This window comes from Stigmatopora nigra, chromosome 1, assembly GCF_051989575.1.
Source record: "Stigmatopora nigra isolate UIUO_SnigA chromosome 1, RoL_Snig_1.1, whole genome shotgun sequence".
Classification (NCBI taxonomy): Eukaryota; Metazoa; Chordata; class Actinopteri; order Syngnathiformes; family Syngnathidae; genus Stigmatopora; species Stigmatopora nigra.
The window spans coordinates 12,668,436-12,688,202 of NC_135508.1; the positions used below are offsets into that span (position 1 = coordinate 12,668,436).

The following is a 19,767-nucleotide window of genomic DNA, read 5'->3' on the forward strand; positions in this document are numbered from 1 at the left end:
TCAAAACTTCATTTTTCTTTGTGAGGCTGTTTTGACCCGCATACAACTATTTTATAGAGGCAAAATAATGTTTATGTCGGCTTTAACAGCATTGTACTTTATGTTCCTGATATATTTGGTAACAATATCTCTATCAATCACTATCTACTCCGCATGTTTGACTTGTATTTCCGTCTAGAGTTTTGGGTTCAAATCCCAGCTTGGTTTATGTGTTGCGTTTCCCAGCTCTCGCCGTGCTTGTGTGGAGTTGCTCCGAATACTACCCACATTCCAAAAAAAGTATGCTTTGGAGCTTGATGGAAGGTTTGAAATCAGTATTTGCCAACCTTTTATTGACCCAAGCTGTATATTTTACATTAATCATCTCATAGGCCTCTCCAAAAAGAAAGAAAAACTGGTTACACAACTAATGTACCTTCTGCCATCTAGTGGTAGAGGGTGTAATTGTCTTCTGTCGCTGATTATATTTTATATAAACTTGCAGCCTCGTTTTTTTGTGCAATGCTATTCTCCATACAATTGATCAATCTAAAGAAATTGATATTCTACTTGACTGGAAAAATATTTAATGTTTAATCTGTGTGCCACGGCCCCTGTCATTCCAATGTTTAAAAAAAACAAACTGAAAATCAATATTAAATTATATTGTCTTTAAGTGCACCACAGGACACTGGGATTGTAATTGCAGACACACTGTTATTTATTCTCTAATCATGTCTATGTTTTGAGAATTTTCTTTCTTTATACAGTTTTTATTCTTTTTTTTTTTAAATAACCTGTACGCTCGTGTTTGTTTGTGTGTTATCGGTTGATATTTTTGTTGAGAAAATCTCATGGTACATGTATTGACCACTGGAGAGAATTTTAGTAACCGACTGTTGTTTTTAATAAAACAACTGATGGACCGTGGACATTACAATATTTTAGTTTTTTTTTTCATACTGTGAATTCTTGTTTTAAAGCAGAACATTTTTATATTTTTTTAAGTGATTGAGCTATGGCGTTTGCTTGCCAGATGAATGGTATGATATATATAGATTTGTAATGATGATTGTCAGTATTTTCATATCGATGCTTTAAATAATGTACATTTTTATCAAATAGTGAATATGGTTTAAGATTCTACTGGAGCTGTACGAATAAATAGATGTGTGTTTGTAATTGTTGGTTGAGGCGCTGAATGAAAATAATAAAGAATAATGGGCCGCATTTTTGCATTCATTTTCTTTTAAATGGAAGCTTTTTGGCTTTCATTTAATTCGCAAATACATTTATACAGTCAATCATTTTTTTTGACAACTACATGCTCATTGTTGTCCTTTTTTTCACCAGAGACTAAAAACCGATTCAGGGTGCATCTGGCCTGGATTTGGCTGGGATAGGCTCCAGAACCACCCGCGACCCTAATGAGGATAAAGCGGTTCAGAAAACGAATGAATGAATAAAAACAAATATATTATTGTGAAATGGATATATTTATTGAGCGATTAATAAATTCTGAATAAAAGACATGGGTTCTAGTGGTAATTTAGATGAGATTATGTAATCATTTGTATTTTTCGTTAATTACAAGGGTGGAGGATACGGAGTAATTCTTTTTTTCATATTTATATCTAATGTGTACGCACAGATTTGTATTCTGTTTGATGTAATTGTAATTGACTTTGTTCACAAATAACCTATACGTTTATAAAAATATATATATATATTTTTTTTTTAATCCAAGAATTCTCTTAAATTCGTTTGATTGAACACCGACAACGCGGATATGACGTCCATTACTTCCGGTCTAGCCGGTTGGGGGTCACGTGATGTGACAGGTAGCAGATATGGTGGCGGTGGGTTGAGGAGTAGCAAAACGGAAGGCTCCTCTATCCCCCCCGACAAATAGGTTCATTTGGATCCCTTGTCACCTGCTTTTCCGCAGGGACCGGGCCAAAATGACGGCTTGAGAAAACCACGGGACGGATAAGCCAACAATGCAACAACGACAACAACAACAACAGCAGCTGAAGACAGAAAACAGTAAAACCAAGACTATGTTTCTGTCTCGGGCGCTGGAGAAGATCCTTACGGATCGGGAAGTGAAGAGGAGTCAACACAACCAGCTGCGCAAAGCCTGTCAAGTGGCGCTGGGTGAGTGAGCCCCCCAAAGTGCTTCTTTTTGGACGCCTTATATTCTTCTGTTTCAGTCAGGCATCCATTTTTGGAGCCTTCCTCGACCACGTTTAGCTAGCATTAGCAACCAAGTGGCCCTGCGTGCTGGCGCCTGCAAACGTGCAAAAGTGTCAAATTCGGGTCGTCGTCTTGGGGATCGACTGCGACGGTTTCGGTCGGACCTTTAGAACGCCACGCTTGGCTGTCATTGTGGACTTTTATACGGCCGCAACACAGACCAATGACTGTGTCCAACGTAGCACTGTCAGACAGCCTAGTTAGTCAAATATATACAACGCGCACTCAGTAAGACCAGGATACGGTGACGTTCGTGCCTCTCGCTAATCGCCATATGTGGTACCGTTGCATGATTGAAATGACATTAAATCGTTAAAAGATTGTCAATAAATTTCCACGACTTAAATTATGACCTCTCCAAACGTGGACGGCAGGTCTTCACACATTTTCTGCCATTGACAATGCAGTCCAGTTGGACTGGAAACTGCCTGCCAATATGTGTAAACAAGAACAAAACATTCAAATGAAACCCATTTAGACACGCTTCATGAATCCAATGGCACTGAAAGAGTTCATTCTAATGATGTTTTTCTTTTTACCAACCATTATTGTATGTTTTTCTATTTAATTGTGTCTATACAATTAAAGTGACATTATGAGGAAACCAAATTGATATAAATAAAGGGGACCACTGATCCCTATTGTGCTTTTGTAACTGGCAATATAATACATGTCAAATTCATCTAAACTGTGAGTGAACGTTCACTGCCATTCTCATCCAACTATTTAATTGTGTCTATACATTTAAAGTGACATTATGAGGAAACCAAATTGATATAAATAAAGGGGACCACTGATCCCTATTGTGCTTTTGTAACTGGCAATATAATACATGTCAAATTCATCTAAACTGTGAGTGAACGTTCACTGCCATTCTCATCCAAACAAAAATGAATTGAATTCTGAGCACCTTCAATGTCAGTTAAATACATGTCCTATAAGTAGTTTACTATTGTCTTCGTTTTATAGGAATAACACGTAATGGTGTGTCGTAAAGCATTTTTCTACGTATCAAAATCCAATCATAAAATAGCAAGCTTGTCATTTTTCTGGCAGTTGCGGAACCCATCAAACTCTTCCTGTGCATGCTGCGATAACATAACCATAGTAACAACGGGCTGATGACCTGATTAACCTCAATGTGTTAAAATGACATCTTCTTGATCACTGACATCTGTGGACAAAAGTTAAATGCATGTGCAGGAATATCATTTAAACATACATACTTGGATGATACATAGAAAGGATGCTAAAATGAATGAATGAATAATCGAGGGTAATGGCCTCCTATTGTGATTTGGAATGTATTGCAAAGTCATACGTGTGGTTAGCCAGTGACACTGCCTTAGTTGAGATCAGCGTCATTTGACATGCCAAGTCTTGCCTTTTAAAGCCATACACGTTAGTTCCAGATACTAGAGTATATAATGTGAGGATAGCAAAAAAAGAAGAATCAATAAGTTTGAAGCCTGCGTTTGCGTTGGGATTTAGTGAGGTACTAATTAACCCTGTTTGTAATCATATTTGGCTGAATCATTTCCACATGGATGAAATTGAAGTTGAATATGTTGGTTATCAAGGTTTTCAATGTTGCGATCGTAATCCTCAAACTGTGACTATGAGGTAGTCAGTCTTGTCTAATTTTGTATTTATTTTCTTAGATGAAATCAAGGCGGAGCTTGAGAAACAAAAGTAAGTGCACTCAAGCATTCACGTAGATGTTAGACTTGAAGCAAAGACCCACGCATATTCAGTCTCTTTTTTTTATTCTGTTTTTCGGGAAAGAATGTCTTTTTTATCATAATTTGTATTGAATGCCAATGCAAACTCCATTAACAGATTTTCAGCTCTTTTTATACAGCGGACTGACCTTGTTTACAAGCTCATTATCAGAGCCAATTTCTGAGAAAAAAATACTCACACTTTAACAATTCATGTTCCTTTATTGATAACATTACTGATTCAGTGTAGTCTGAAAAAACAACAACAATATTTATGTTTCTGACTTCACAACAATTTGTAGCAGTTGCACCAATAGAACAAGGAAAAGAACTCTGTGGCATTGGATTTGTATATACTGTTTAACAGTTATTTTCTTGCCCTCACCAGGGATGGCACAGTGGTTCCACCCAGAGCCAACTACATTGAGGCTGACCAATACGTGCTGCCTTTTGAATTGGCCTGCCAATCCAAGTCCCCCCGCATAGTTAGCACCTCTTTGGACTGCTTGCAGGTTTAAAATACACACACACGCATGCACATGTTCCATTCATATACACTATTGAAAAATTGTTTTAGATATTTTTCTCACAGGTGAAATTTCATGTCAAAAGTTTCAATCAAGTTAAGTTGTTTTAAGTTTTTGGTCCAATTTGAAATGTCAGACAAATGCTAAAAATGCACAATATTTTATGACTGAGGGGCTTTTGTGACATTTTAACCTACATTTTTACTATTGATGCTTAAAAATATGCTTTTGTGTCTTTGTGACAGAAATTAATAGCGTACGGCCACATCACAGGCAATGCTCCAGACAGCAGAAGCCCAGGCAAGAGGCTGATTGACCGCTTGGTGGAAACCATCTGCAACTGCTTCCAGGGACCGCAAACGGACGAGGGAGTCCAGCTACAGATCATTAAGGTATTTTCAAATCAGTCATTACAGAACACTTGAATCAAATTCCATTTGGTGCGGCTCATTATTATTTTCATTGTCGTCTTATTTTTTTTCCTTCTTACAATGCGCATCCACCTGTACAGGCTCAATTTGAATAGTTGCAGGCATGAAAATATGAAATTGCCCTCAAATATGGGTCTGACTCTTTTGTTCTATACATAGTAATTCAGTTATTGATTTTTTTAAAATTTTGAAATTCTGTGTTTTGGGGAATGCATTTAGTCATGATTAACCATTGTGTTCCTTTAGTATACTGTTGACTAGAACATGCTAGAAGCCTTGAGTCCTTTTTTTCAAGTTTTTATAAATAAGAGGCCCTTCCCTACATCTGCAGTTGAATAAATAAACGCCCCAGGCCACTGTTTGCAGAAATACGATCCTGCTTTCGCGTCTTTCGTGCTTTACGGTCCACATGCCGCCACAGCTTGCTGAAGTTATGTTTGGGCTACTGTGTACACACGATCAGGTTAGACAGGACAAAGTATCTCTTGAGATGAACATTGCTAACGAATAAATTATTGTTATATTCTTGTTCTTCAATGTTCGCACAGTCTAAAGTGTTTTCATGTATAAAAAATGTCAATCCAGCCTTGGTGCTAATATAGCCAATGCATCGTCTTGAAGCCACCTCGTCTCTGAACTTTGTACTTCACTTATTCTATTGACTTAAACCTACGCAGGCACTCTTGACAGCCGTGACTTCGCCGCACATTGAAATCCACGAAGGCACAATCCTCCTCACTGTCAGGACCTGCTACAACATCTACCTGGCCAGCCGCAACCTCATCAACCAGACTACCGCCAAGGCCACGCTGACTCAGATGCTCAATGTCATCTTCACACGCATGGAGAACCAAGCTGTTCGTAATAGCTTTTATTATCTACATTGTCAAGCCCCAATCGGAATGAGTACAATTACCTAGACTTGTCTGTGTTTGAATTACTACAGAATATTGTTTTCCATTTTGTCCCCAGGCTTTGGAGGCCCAGGAGGAAGAGAAGGACCGTCTGCGTCTGCCGCAAAACCACCCCTCTCCGGTCCCTTGTTCTCGGGGATCTGGCTCCCCTCGGCTCGACCGTATGCCCACCCCTGACCCGCAGAGTTCCCCATCACCAGCAGCCAGTACTCCAGATCTAAACGCCATCAATTCGACGCCACCACCTCCGCCTGAACTGGACCCAGACACACCAACAATCAATGGAGACTCGGAAAGCAGAAATGTACCACAGAACGGAACGGAAGAGGTCACACATTCTAGAGGTTTGTAACGCAACATTTCAGAAACATTGCACAATCTAAGGTTCATCTCAGGGTTTAGAATCTTATCCCTTTCCCCGTGTAGAATCTGTTTTTGAAGATGAAAACAGTGAGACTCCTCTAGGAGATGTCCCGGTGGCTGAAGAGGTCAGTACAGATCCAGAAACAGTGGCTGAAGAGGTCAGTACAGATCCAGAAACAGTGGCTGAAGGAGAGGAAGAGGAAGAACAACCACCTCACACTGGTTAGAACTTATTTTACTTCCTCTGTTAAGATAAGGCATTTACATTAATTGACATCTATATGAATACTTGTCATACATTACCTTGTGGGTTCCATTAACAGGGCTACATGTCAAATCCCTGTTCCCTGCCAGTCAAAATGGACTGTACATGTATTGCTGCCATTGGCAACTAAAATTAAAATAACAAAATACATCAGGGTACTAAGGCCAAAATGTTAGAAAATATTGTTGTTAGGAAACAATATTAAAATTTAGTTTCCAACTGTGACCCGAATGAACTAAAATGTGTCTTCCATTATGAATCATTATTGTATTGTTTTGATGAACAAATATATCTAATTTATTGTTAATACAAGAAAACAAATCCAATTCAAAACACAACTAATATTCTGGTTATGGCCCCAACAGTACTCTAAAGTAGATTCATTATTGATTTTTTTTCTCTCCCTGGTATTTAATTAAGTGTCTTAGGAGTTCATAGTTGTGTTCCTCATGTTTCTCATCTTTGCTCTTTACATCCCCTCCCATTAGACGCGCCTCCCACCCAGCACGTGTCTGAGCAAACACGAGATGCTCTCCCCAAAGAGGCACTACAGACGAACGGCATAATCGAAGACCGTTCTTCTGTCTCCTCAGCAGATTTGTTGGTAAGCAAAAACGTCTTTCCACCGTAATCATTAACATGGATAAATCCATCACTGTCAACAGTGTCGCTCCAAACGGATTATTTTTGGAAATATTCAATTGTGCTCAAATACTGCTGTTTTCTTAATGTGGCTCAGGATGCAGAGAGCCTTCAAGGACCCCACAGCACCTCCCGGTTCTCTCATATTCTACAGAAAGATGCCTTCCTGGTTTTCCGCTCATTGTGCAAACTTTCAATGAAACCCCTTGCAGAGGGACCCCCGGATCCAAAGTACGTAAGAGATCGGTCAAATGACATGGCCACACCCCATAGTCGTCTGAGTTCCATTGTTCAAAAGCACAGTGCCTTTTTATCTCAACAGCACTAAACTCGATAAGGACATTGTGGTGCTATGAGGCACGCTTTATCGTTAAATTGCAATGTGGCACTTTGAAGCACCGCTTCTTTTAATTGGTGCCATGTCTAATAAAATGATTTCAATTTGATTGAGGAAAATACAAAAGTACTCCATCCCCACTGTTTGTTAACCAAGCTCTGATGCGTTTAAATGGTTTTTGCACTACCACATGCATACCTGTCAACCTCGAACCATTTGTGATCTTACCAAATTTTGTTTTCGCCCTTACATATATGTATAAATACATGGAAAATCTTACCACTTTACTTTTTTGTAAAAAATCACGAACAACAAGTAGAAAATGTGTATTCTTGACTTGTAAACAGACCAGAAACAGCTGATCAAATGAAAGTAAACATAAACAAGGGAACAGGAAACGGAAATCACATGGTGAAAGTGTTACAAAACGAAATGTTTATCATGATCTTTTTTTTTTAGCCAATCAGAGGCGCCGGTACATATATCACTTGGCAGACATGCGTTTCCGGGAAGAAACAATGGCGGATGGTGAAAAATGGCTAGAAAGTGCCTTAATTTATTTTTTTTTCTCAAAATCACCGTTTAGCGTACCATTTTCATGTGTACAGCGTACCAATATAAAAATGGGCTTTCAGTTGTACCAATTACGGCGAGAACGTACCAGTTGACAGGTATGCACATGGTAGGAGAGAAAAGAGTTTATAATCTCATGGGTCGGTCGTCACGCTTGTTGTAGTTCAACCACCAGAGGGCAGCTTTTTACAATATTCGTAATTAACTGACCATCATTCTGCCCAGAAAAAAAATACATTGGGTTTACAGTAAAGTCACTCATCACTTTGAGATAAGAGGCATTTACTTTTTTTAATGGCCAATTTTTATTGCCTTTTTTCAGAATATGTTTATAGTTACAAAAGCGTTTCCATTACAAAGTATGAGGACAGAGCTACACATAGCACTTTTGACGTTGTACTTGAGGGAAATAATATTGGCTAATAATAATTGGCTTCAGTACAAAATTGAGATAATAAACCCCTGGCAAAGAGATAAAGCACCAATAGAATATTACATTATTCTGTGTGTTTCCCAATCTTTTCTTTATGCAGGTCTCATGAGTTGCGGTCCAAGATTGTGTCCCTGCAGTTGCTGCTGTCCGTGCTGCAGGGTGCAGGGCCGGTGTTCCGCACCCACGAGATGTTCGTCAATGCCATTAAGCAGTATCTGTGTGTGGCGCTGTCAAAAAATGGCGTCTCCTCAGTGCCCGAGGTGTTTGAACTCTCGCTGGCCATCTTCCTCACGCTGCTCTCCCATTTCAAGGTCCACCTGAAGATGCAAATTGAGGTAGTTGGCTGAATCGGTAGGCGGGGCTTTGTGAACTTGTTATGACATATTTTCTCAAATCCCTTGTGGTTTAGGTGTTTTTTCGCGAGATTTTTCTCACCATCTTGGAGACGTCGACAAGCTCCTTTGAGCACAAGTGGATGGTCATCCAGACGTTAACACGCATTTGTGCAGGTGTGCTTCAAAATAGGACCTGTAGTCACATAAAGGCCATTCTTTAGTTAGTGGAATTCAGCATTCAAATTATTGAGACTCTTACTATTTGATCCATTCATTTAGCTGTTTTATTTCCTAAAATTTATGAGATCATATTTTGAAATATGTTCATCTCTGCTAACATGCAAGTCATGTATTTGAGAATTTTACCCAAAACCAATAAGCAACGGTTCTTTCCTCTTCAGATGCCCAGTGTGTCGTCGACATTTACGTGAACTACGACTGTGACCTCAATGCTTCCAATATCTTTGAGCGCCTCGTCAATGACTTGTCCAAAATAGCCATGGGCAGGAGTGGCCAGGAGCTGGGAATGACACCTTTGCAGGTACATTTTTAGGGTTGACCCCACTAATACATAGTGTACAAAAAAAAGAGTTGAAAAACCCCCATAGTGTTGACGTGAAGATTTCTATAAGATGATACAATAAAATCATTCATCTTAAAAATGCACAGTCATCTATGTTCTATTCGACTTGGTCTCTTTGGAATGATGGAATGATATAGGAGGCCGTAGGTTTGAAGTGTGGTGCCCAATTTTAATGGTTGTATTTTCTGTTTGGGAAAGTATGTGAATTATTACTGAATAGTGTATGTTTGTGTCTTGTGTTATAAACAGGAGCTTAGTCTACGTAAAAAAGGCCTGGAGTGTCTTGTGTCCATCCTCAAATGTATGGTCGAGTGGAGCAAAGACATGTATGTTAACCCAAACCTTCAAGCTAACCTTGGTAAGCATGTGGGATCTCTTCCCTCACTTGATTATTTCCCCAGCACTTTAGTGATTGGAACCTGCTCTGTTGTTTCTTCTCGCAGGCCAGGATCCTTTGCCTGAGAGCGAGATGCCAGAGTTGAAGCTTCCAGAGCATCTGACCGGCCGCCGAGACAGCATCAGCTCTTTGGACTCCACGGTCTCGGCCAGTGTCACTTCTTCATCTCAGCTCGACCATCCGGAGCAGTACGAAGTCATTAAACAACAGAAGGACATCATAGAGCATGGCATCGAACTGTGAGCATTTAGCAAGAGGTGGTTGATGTTTAAAAAATGCCAAAGTCAATTGATTGTCTTGTTTTTTTCCCTACCCTGCTCCCAGGTTTAACAAAAAGCCAAAGCGGGGTATCCAATACCTGCAAGACCAGGGAATGTTGGGTTCTTCAACTGACAACATTGCGCAGTTTCTTCAGCAGGAGGAGAGATTGGACACGGTGAGTGACTGATCGATTTGAATTGTAAATCGCAAGTCCAAGCAGCAATCCTGATGCTTTGCGTCTCCATGTGTAGACCCAGGTGGGCGAGTTCCTGGGAGAGAACATCAAGTGGAATAGAGAGGTGATGTACTGCTACGTTGACCAGTTGGATTTCTGCGGGCGAGACTTTGTCTCGGCCCTGAGAGCCTTTTTGGAAGGTTTTAGACTGCCGGGGGAAGCCCAAAAGATCGACAGACTCATGGAGAAGTTTGCTGCTCGATATCTGGAGTGCAACCAAGGGTGAGGAGAATTTTACCAATGCTGGAGTTGGTATGTCACTTAATCTTATTGTATTCTCTTTTTATTCTGCAGACAAACGTTGTTTGCCAGTGCAGACACAGCTTATGTGCTAGCCTACTCCATCATTATGCTCACCACAGACCTGCACAGTCCTCAGGTGAGAAGAGCGCTCGTTGGATTTATTGCAATATCACCCATACCTCCTGCAAAATAGCCTGATAATGGAGTATATTAGTGTTTGGGTTATTCCAAAAAGATGCATAGCATGTATAGCAGTTTTCTGAAATTGGTAATTATGTTTATGCAGCGATGAGTATTTCCAAAATTCAGATTTATTGACATGCATGTAACCATAGCTAATCTTATTAGGTGAAGAATAAGATGACAAAGGAACAGTACATCAAGATGAACCGTGGTATTAACGACAGTAAGGATCTGCCCGAGGAGTATTTATCCTCCATATATGATGAAATTGCTGGCAAGAAGATAGCTATGAAAGAGAGCAAAGAGTTTTCCATTACACCCAAATCCACCAAGCAGAGTGAGTATAGCTCCTGTGGCCAATCTTTCTTTGCATGTTACCCACTGCGGCAAACAAATATTTTTTTCTCGTTTGACATGTAGCCAGCGAGAAGCAGCGTCGTCTGTTGTACAACATGGAGATGGAGCAGATGGCCAAAACCGCCAAGGCTCTGATGGAGGCAGTCAGCCACGCTCAAGCACCCTTCTTTAGCGCTACCCACTTGGAACACGTGCGGCCCATGTTTAAGGTCTGCAAAAACGATTTACTACTGTCGTCTTATGTCCTTACTGACATCCGTGTAGAATATGGTAGCATGGATGCAAGTGCCTGATCTCTGCATGGCACTGTGTATCACTCTGTTATGCAATACTGACAATAACCTCAATGATTGTAATAAGGTAAGCTGTTTTTTTTTTTAACTTTCAGCTGGCGTGGACCCCTTTGTTGGCAGCATTCAGTGTTGGTCTTCAGGACTGTGATGACCCAGAGGTGGCCTCATTATGTCTGGAGGGCATTCGGTGTGCCATTAGAATTGCCTGCATCTTCACCATGCAGGTATGCTTTGCTTTTGTACCTTTTTTTAACTGCTTGTTTTTTTATTTTTTTATTCTGTTCTTGGATGGATTTTTCTGCTTTGCTGGTCATTTGTAGCTAGAGCGAGATGCCTACGTTCAGGCCCTAGCCAGATTCACCCTTCTAACTGCCAGCTCCAGCATCACTGAGATGAAACAAAAGAACATTGACACCATCAAAACCTTGATCACTGTGGCACACACGGATGGAAACTACTTGGGCAACTCCTGGCATGAGGTCAGTTCGTCGTCGTTTTGTGGCGACCACAGTTGGATGTATTTAATGTTCCCATCATAATTGTTACTTGAACATTGTTGTAGATCCTGAGATGCATTAGTCAATTGGAACTGGCTCAATTGATTGGCACTGGGGTGAAAACGCGCTACTTATCAGGTGTGGTTCGAGACAAAGACTCCATCATCAAGGGCTTACCCTCTGGAACAGAGGAATTTATGCCCCTTGGACTCGGTAGGTAACAAAACCCCCATTTAATGACTGCTACTGACAAATAAAGAAACAAATTCAAGTTGCAATGTGGAAAATACCTAAAGCTGTCATGTTGTTGCCATGTTAAATGTGGAGCAGGAAACCTGGTTGGCAATCAGGATAAGCGTCAAATGGCTCACATCCAGGAGTCAGTGGGAGAAACCAGCTCTCAGAGTGTTGTCGTAGCTGTCGACAGGTGAGCTATCGCGCTTAGATAATCACACAAGTAGAGTTGCCAATTCATTGACTTAACTTGAATGCTTCGTTGGTACTTGCAGGATCTTCACAGGGTCTACGAGACTGGACGGAAATGCGATTGGTGAGTAAGCCTATTGTTTGCACAACGATTTAACTTGGAAACTTGGTCTTAAAAATATAGTCATTGGTTTTCATGTTTCTTCTTGCAGTGGACTTTGTGAGGTGGCTGTGTGCTGTGTCCATGGATGAGCTAGCATCAGCGCATCAGCCTCGAATGTTCAGCTTGCAGAAGATAGTGGAAATCTCCTATTACAATATGAATCGCATCAGGCTGCAGTGGTCTCGGATTTGGCAGGTCATAGGGGACCACTTTAATAAGGTCGGTGGCTCCACAGGAGATGGAGGTTTATGCATTTGAAATTTACAAAGTAAACGCCGTCTTCTAAAGAAGTGCCATCCTATTGGTGCATCCTTTTATAGGTTGGCTGTAACCCCAATGAAGATGTAGCCATCTTTGCAGTGGACTCGCTGCGGCAGCTGTCCATGAAATTCTTGGAAAAAGGAGAGTTGGCCAATTTCCGCTTTCAAAAAGATTTTCTTCGACCTTTCGAGCATATCATGAAGAAAAATAGGTATTGGCAATCTAAGGCATGTGTGATATATATTTTGTACGTCTAACCAAGTCAATGACGTTGTCAACATTTCCAATCTTTTACATTTTTCCATCGCCGTGTAAACAATTGGGCTCTCTGGAAATGTATTTGTGCTTTCACCCCCATGACCATTGTTGACATTATTTGCGGCACTGTCCCAAGGTCTCCCACCATCAGAGACATGGTGATCAGGTGTGTCGCACAAATGGTCAACTCCCAGGCCGTTAACATCCGATCGGGCTGGAAGAACATCTTCTCCGTATTTCACCAGGCAGCTTCGGACCACGATGAATCTATCGTGGAACTCGCTTTTCAGACCAGCGGCCACATTGTCAGTAAGTTTCCCCAATGGCGTCTGGCGGCGTTCTAATCCACTGAAACCCGGAGCGAGAGATTAAGTGTACCAATATTAATGCCGATGATATCCTCTACCCTCAGTGAATACATTCCGGGAGCACTTTGCGGCTGCCATCGATTCCTTCCAAGACGCGGTCAAGTGCCTGTCTGAGTTCGTGTGCAATGCGGCTTTTCCCGACACCAGCATGGAGGCCATTCGACTCATCCGCCACTGCGCCAAATATGTGTCAGAGAGACCACAGGTAAAAGGCTTCATGAATTACGAGCATCTGCATTGAAATGCTTCACTCGTATTGTTGTTTTTGGCCATTTTGCAGGCTCTGAGGGAATACACTAGCGATGATATGAATGTAGCTCCTGGGGATCGGGTCTGGGTTCGAGGCTGGTTTCCCATCCTCTTTGAGCTGTCTTGTATCATCAACCGCTGCAAGTTGGATGTGCGGACCAGGTACCAAGTCAAGAAATAAATGGTTTATCGTCCAATGTGGAGAAGTCTAGACTAAAAGGATAGCAAATGTTTGTGAAAAATATTTCAAATCAAGCATTCACCATTTTTTTTTAAATTTTAAAATCCATTCTGGGTGTCGTTGTCCTTCAAATGCACATTTTTTAGGGGGAAATAAACAATAATTTATCACGTTGATCCTAGAAATGCTACTAAAAATGTTCATTTTGATTGGCATTGTGCATTGCTGTTATAGTATGTTCTAGCAACCCGTAGTGAGTGTTAATTGCTTCTAATTAAATTCTAGAATCTAGAACATACTTTAACTCAAAACCATACTTGCACCTCAGTGGTCTAAACATTGACATGGCCCCATGACTAATTTGTGCTGAAAAAAACTGTTATTTGATGTGTTACAAACAAATAATCATAAAATGAACTGCTGTTGTATGTGCCAAAAATCAGCCACCTGTTGCCTGTTTATGTCCTCTTTAAATGATTTGTGTTTTGCTCCCAACAGAGGTCTAACAGTCATGTTTGAGATCATGAAGAGTTACGGACACACCTTCGAGAAACACTGGTGGCACGACCTATTCCGAATCGTCTTCCGCATTTTTGACAACATGAAGCTACCGGAGCAGCAGACAGAGGTGCATTATTCCCTCAGCTGAGCCGAAATGCTTTTTATGTGGCGAAACACTTAAACTTAGCCCCCTTGCTTCGTTTTGCACTCTTAGAAAACTGAGTGGATGACGACAACTTGCAACCATGCCCTCTACGCCATCTGTGACGTGTTCACGCAATTCTACGAACCACTGAGTGAGATCCTGCTGGCAGACATTTTCACACAGCTCCAATGGTGCGTCCGGCAAGGTGGGTGCTTCCAGTTTATAACTACATTTTTATACATGGTGATGCAGAAGAAAATACAAAATCAGCTCAGGTCCACGGAAAGATGAAGATGCAACATACAGATTATTTTATGTACCCATCACTACGCACACACTAAAAGGACACTTGGTGAAGGCCCTGATTATTGTGGTTTTTCACAGTGGATATAAAAACTCAATTTCAAATGGCAAAATTTTTATGATTGAAAATTTGTTAAAAGATTTGAAATGCTGCACTGGACACTAAACCCTTACATTTGAAAAGTGGTGTTTGGACTTTCTATTCACTTTTTATGTTGATGGATCCACTGTCATGAAACATCTAGCAGTGGCTGACATTCTTGTACTACACCGTAGTTCTACTTTGTTTCAGACAATGAACAGCTGGCTCGCTCGGGAACCAACTGCCTGGAAAACCTGGTGATCCTCAATGGGGAGAAATTCTGCCCCCAAGTCTGGAACATCACTTGCTCGTGCATGCTGGAGATCTTCCAGAACACCAGCCCTCAAGTGTACGTCAGCCAGCTGCTAAATGATCATTCCGTAACATTGCGGTCAGTCTCCTTGCTCAGTGCTTTCTTTGTGTTCGTTCCCCCTTCATCAGCTTGTTGACATGGCGACCTTCTGGGCAGGAAGATGAAGCTGCTGACGCTAAGCACTTGGTAAGGAAGTGACTAAACAGTATTTGAATGCAAATGTCACGTTTAATGCAAGGCTTGTCACTTTTTTTACAGAGGAGAAATGTTCCTCCTCATCATAATCCTAAAACCAGCCTAATTACTGTGTGTACCGCATTAGCTTTTCTAACTACTCATTGAAAATTTGAATTAACATAGAAAAAAAGAAACAGGAACATTTTGTTGTTATTGTTGTTTTTTTGCCTTTTTTTAACAACAAATGGGAAAAAGGTAAAAAATTACTTGAATTTTTAATTTAAAAAATGTTTGACTTTAAAAAAAAAAAAAACATTCTATCTCATTTTTGTAGCACAAAACACTAAGTCAGTCAGTGCACCTGATTTACTTTGGCAGGCCCAACAAAAAGAAGTGTTGTGCCTGATCTGGTCTTTGATTTTGTCACCTATGATTTTGTATGTGTATGTGATGTAGGTCCACTTATTCCAAATGATGTACCCGTTTATTTCAAAATCTTCTGTTGACTCGTTGGGTGGGATACTGGGATCCCAGTTTAAAAACACTTGTTTTATTGATTTCCAGGATGTTGATTTTGACACTCAATCCCAGAGTAGCTATGACAGAGCTCTGTCAGAAAGAGGGCACAGCCAAATGTCCAGTGACGACACCTGGAAGGGCAAGTCCAATGCTCGTGAGTATACTCTGAGTCTTGAACCAGCCAAATGGGAGTAAATGGGGAAAATCCACTCAACACAAGGAAAACATGCGAAACGCCACACACCCCAACCGGGGATTGCTCCTTCGATTTCTGAACTATAAGGCCAAAACATTACATTACTGTTTTATTTTTTATTGTGACAAATTGTGAAACCTTTTTTTGTCATTACAGGAGTTTCAGACCACAAATTGTTCGCAGGTCTGCTCATCAAATGTGTTGTACAGTTGGAGCTAATCCAAACCATCGACAACATTGTCTTCTTCCCGGCAACCAGCAAGAAAGAGGACGCCGAGAACATGGCCGCCGCTCAGGTAAGCAGACTTCAAGAAAAATGCCGGTCAAAGTTGAAGTGCTGGTTGCGTGTAGTTTAGACAAACGCCAGTGACAGGCACTTTAATGGTTGTTCAAATGAAACCAAGGAGATGTTTTGATGATCACTTGGTTACCTCATATAGGAAATAAGATTCACTCTTTCCCAGTGAAATCAGATCATAACGTTACCGTGTTCGTCCTTCCGTCAGCGAGATGTCCTAGAAGAGTCGTCAGCCGACGCAGGCGGTCCGGAGTCCGATCAGGGGATGTACAAACACATGACCTCAGCTCACCTTTTCAAGCTGCTGGACTGTTTACTGGAGTCGCATACTTTTGCCAAGGAATTCAACTCCAATAACGAGCAAAGGACGGCACTGTGGAGGGCAGGTACGTCACAGCTGGCCGAGTTAGCACCACGGGGATGCTTGGATTTATTCTTTCATTTATTCTGTACCAGGCTTCAAAGGGAAGTCCAAGCCCAATCTGTTGAAGCAGGAAACCAGCAGTCTAGCCTGCAGCTTGAGGATTCTGTTCAGGATGTACTCGGATCCCCAGCTGTGCGACTCGTGGCCAGACATCCAAACGCGCCTGCTACTGTGAGTTCAAATTTTTTCTTGTGAACCTTGTTACTATTTCTTGTCATTAAATGTTAATCCTTAAACGTCAACTCAATTCTGAAAGTACAGTCACCTCTACTTACAAATGCCTCCAGGTACGAAAGTTTCCGGTTACAATTTTTTTTATATGGAAATGATGACCCGAGATACAAAAAAGATCCGAGCTACGAAATCACCCCAAAAAGTAATTGCACTTCCTTATCCATTATTTTATTTTGAATTCCCCTTATTAAGAAATTAACAACTGTACAAATACAATGTGACACATTTTCACACATACACACACACGTAGGGCACACGTAAAAGTCTAAAATGTACTACAGAGTGGACGGCTTTCGGCCACGGTAGAACAGGCTCTTGCCGCCATCTGTCGGACAAACCCGGAGATTAAATCTATAACGGCCGGTGGGGGAGATATTTCAGTGGCGCAGGGCACGTTTTCATTTGTTTGCTTTATTTATTTTAAAACATTAATAAATCATTTCCCTATAATTTTCTCATTTTTGCGTTTCCTCACATCTTTCATACAAAATTGGGATACTTTGACCAATTTTAAAGGGTTTAGTTGGTAGTTGTGTGAGGACAATGGAAATAATTAGAGAATTTACATATAAAGTACACCGACTTACAAAATTTTCAAGTTGGAACCAATTGATTTCGTGAGTAGAAGTACGACTGTATTAGGCTTCATAAGTAATGGCATAAGAAACGTTAGCATGCGCTAATCATTAAAAAATTACTTATAATAATACTACTACTACAGCTCCATTTAATAGATGTATAACACAATCCCCTACTACTACTATTGTGTTTTATAATCCGGTGCGCCTTATACTGCGGAAAATACGGTACCTTATTAGTCATATTTTCAGATGTGTTCTCAAATGCCTCGTGGTGCAGCTTGTGACTTGAAGTGACACTTAACCAACTGCTCTTGATTTGCATAAACTCTGCCTCTCCTCTTACCTCATGTTGGCCGTGAAATATTGCCATCGATGTTGTTGTCTTTTTGCCAGCTTTCGTCTCGTCGCATTCGTACGAAAAACAAGCCGGTTGTTTTTGTCAGTCAGCTGCCGACTCACGGAAAATGTTTTGACGCTTTAGCCCTGACCTGTTACCTTAGTCAATAGGAATTCTAAACAACAGGTACTCTGTCGATTTCAGGGTGTGTAGCGAAGCCCTGGCTTACTTCATCCGCCTGACCTCGGAGAGTCACCGAGAAGCTTGGAACAGTCTGCTGATGCTGCTGCTCACCAGGACGCTCAGGCTGCCCGATGACAAGGCAGGAACACCCACACGCAATATGTAGCACGGTGCGGTTGAAAACAAACTAGCCTAACATGCGTTTCCTTCCACTCACTCCCTCCAGTTCAAACCTCACGCTTCGTGCTACTTCTCCCCCCTGTGCGAGATGATGCAGTTCGACCTGATTCCAGAGCTGCGAGCCGTCCTACGACGCTTCTTCCTGCGCATAGGCAGCGCCTTCCAAATCGCCCTACCGGGGGCCGTGGGCAGAGAGGGCTCCTGAAAAGACCACCCGGCCCCAATTTGGCTCAACCGACCACACTTTTTCCCGCAGAAGAGGCTTGCTCCGACTAGCAAATCGGCTAATTTATTTGTCTCCTACCGCTCGTGGCAGCCTTACAATAGGCAGCGTAAGAATTGCTTAACTCGTTCGCTAACGTGGCCCTCTGATTCATTTGGACCGGACTGACTGGAAACGCGCCCGGATCATTCCAGTGCAAATGAATTGGACGTCCATGGCCGTCGATGGCACTGAATGAGTTAAAGGAACTGGAAGGATGTCTCGCTTTGGCCCTCACTTTTGGCCATCTGTGCCTGTCGGGTGGGAAAAGATCGTGTGTGAGTCAGCCGCCCTCCCATCATACCCTGCTGTCAAACTGCAGCGTTCAGCTCCGGCTTGTTTACAACAGCGTTGGTCCGCGTGCGCTAATGCATTCCATTTGTGTGTTAATGGATTTCACAGTTTTCCTCCCATCTCTGCCTGAGTGATTGTGGCAAAGGCAGCAGTGTCCCTTTTCTTTTTTCTCTTTCTTTTTTGCACATCTGTCGCGTTTTGGTCCAAATGTCGTGTTTATAATTATTTAAAGTGCATTTAAATATTTTTGGGGAGAAGCATTCCTTCCCCCTGTGACAGTGGATGTCTCATTTTCTTCCCTAAAAACTAGGGAATTTATAAATATATATAAATATATGCAATTAAGGCAAAAATGCAGATGGTCACGTTTGCAGTGTAAGATTCAATGTATGATATAACACGGAAACAAAAAATGCCATGATTCCGTTATGTTGTGATGGTATCTATGAGCAAATGAAATTATCAATAAACTGGAATTCTGATCAGTTTAATACCAGAGCCAGTTTATTACAGGATGTCTGTGAAATAGAATTGCTTGTTTCGGGCAGAAACGTACAACTTCCTTGTGTTCTTATAGAGTCAATGTTGTCACAGGTAGAACATGCAAATTCCACATTGGATGTGACTTTTTTTTAAACATTATGGACGAGGTGGCATAAATTTGCAAATGCCACAATATCCTACTGAGATTGTAGAAATATAAGATCATTTTTCAAACTATTTCCAGGACAGTTGTGATGATTAATTGGATGCTGGTAATGGAAAAAAAATGTTTTTACATTTAACCACGTAATAATCTTGATATATTTCCACTTACAAGCCTGAAACACATCAACAACTGTCCTACTGTAAGTAACATTGTTTGCAATTGAACGTTATCATTAAATACTAGTAGTCATCCCAATTCAAATTGATTTGACATCTATTGATGGCAATACCAGTGCATGAGTTGGCACCAAATTCTTGTTTGTAAGAGAAAAAAAATCTTTGAACGCAAAAAAAGTCCC

At 41.1% G+C, this 19,767-nt stretch overlaps 2 protein-coding genes across 3 annotated transcripts in view; both read left to right on the forward strand.

Annotated features, from left to right (window-relative positions):
- The first annotated feature begins 1,798 nt into the window (after positions 1 to 1,798).
- arfgef2 (ADP-ribosylation factor guanine nucleotide-exchange factor 2 (brefeldin A-inhibited)) lies at positions 1,799 to 19,251 on the forward strand. Of its 2 annotated transcripts, none has more exons than XM_077714249.1 (39): positions 1,799 to 2,136; positions 3,897 to 3,927; positions 4,345 to 4,468; positions 4,729 to 4,875; positions 5,592 to 5,771; positions 5,887 to 6,172; positions 6,255 to 6,413; positions 6,945 to 7,060; positions 7,196 to 7,329; positions 8,542 to 8,776; positions 8,851 to 8,950; positions 9,178 to 9,317; positions 9,609 to 9,717; positions 9,803 to 9,995; positions 10,081 to 10,192; positions 10,269 to 10,474; positions 10,547 to 10,631; positions 10,844 to 11,015; positions 11,099 to 11,244; positions 11,424 to 11,552; positions 11,649 to 11,807; positions 11,891 to 12,038; positions 12,153 to 12,252; positions 12,335 to 12,375; positions 12,464 to 12,633; positions 12,735 to 12,886; positions 13,070 to 13,242; positions 13,346 to 13,506; positions 13,582 to 13,712; positions 14,230 to 14,359; positions 14,447 to 14,582; positions 14,973 to 15,111; positions 15,204 to 15,261; positions 15,817 to 15,925; positions 16,124 to 16,263; positions 16,474 to 16,651; positions 16,722 to 16,860; positions 18,046 to 18,163; positions 18,251 to 19,251. In XM_077714249.1, the coding sequence occupies exons 1-39, from the start codon at positions 1,980 to 1,982 to the stop codon at positions 18,407 to 18,409; spliced, it is 5,502 nt and encodes a 1,833-aa protein (XP_077570375.1). In that variant the 5' UTR covers positions 1,799 to 1,979; the 3' UTR covers positions 18,410 to 19,251. The 2 variants fall into 2 exon arrangements, with proteins under 2 accessions (XP_077570375.1, XP_077570387.1); XM_077714261.1 differs by having other exon boundaries at positions 12,156 to 12,252.
- Positions 7,951 to 19,767, forward strand: part of nsfl1c (NSFL1 (p97) cofactor (p47)) — an 87,557-nt gene continuing 75,740 nt past the window's right edge. Inside the window, exon 1 of the mRNA XM_077714308.1 lies at positions 7,951 to 8,106. The gene's annotated coding sequence lies outside the window, so the exon portion shown is untranslated. The remainder of the gene's footprint in view (positions 8,107 to 19,767) is intronic.

Bases quoted from the DNA above. Each gene is read 5' to 3' on its own strand.
- arfgef2 (XM_077714249.1), top strand. From the start codon at position 1,980: ATGCAACAACGACAACAACAACAACAGCAGCTGAAGACAGAAAACAGT. The intron at 4,876-5,591 runs GTATTTTCAAAT...AAACCTACGCAG, and splicing joins TCCAGCTACAGATCATTAAG to GCACTCTTGACAGCCGTGAC. The intron at 10,632-10,843 runs GTGAGAAGAGCG...TAATCTTATTAG, and splicing joins CAGACCTGCACAGTCCTCAG to GTGAAGAATAAGATGACAAA.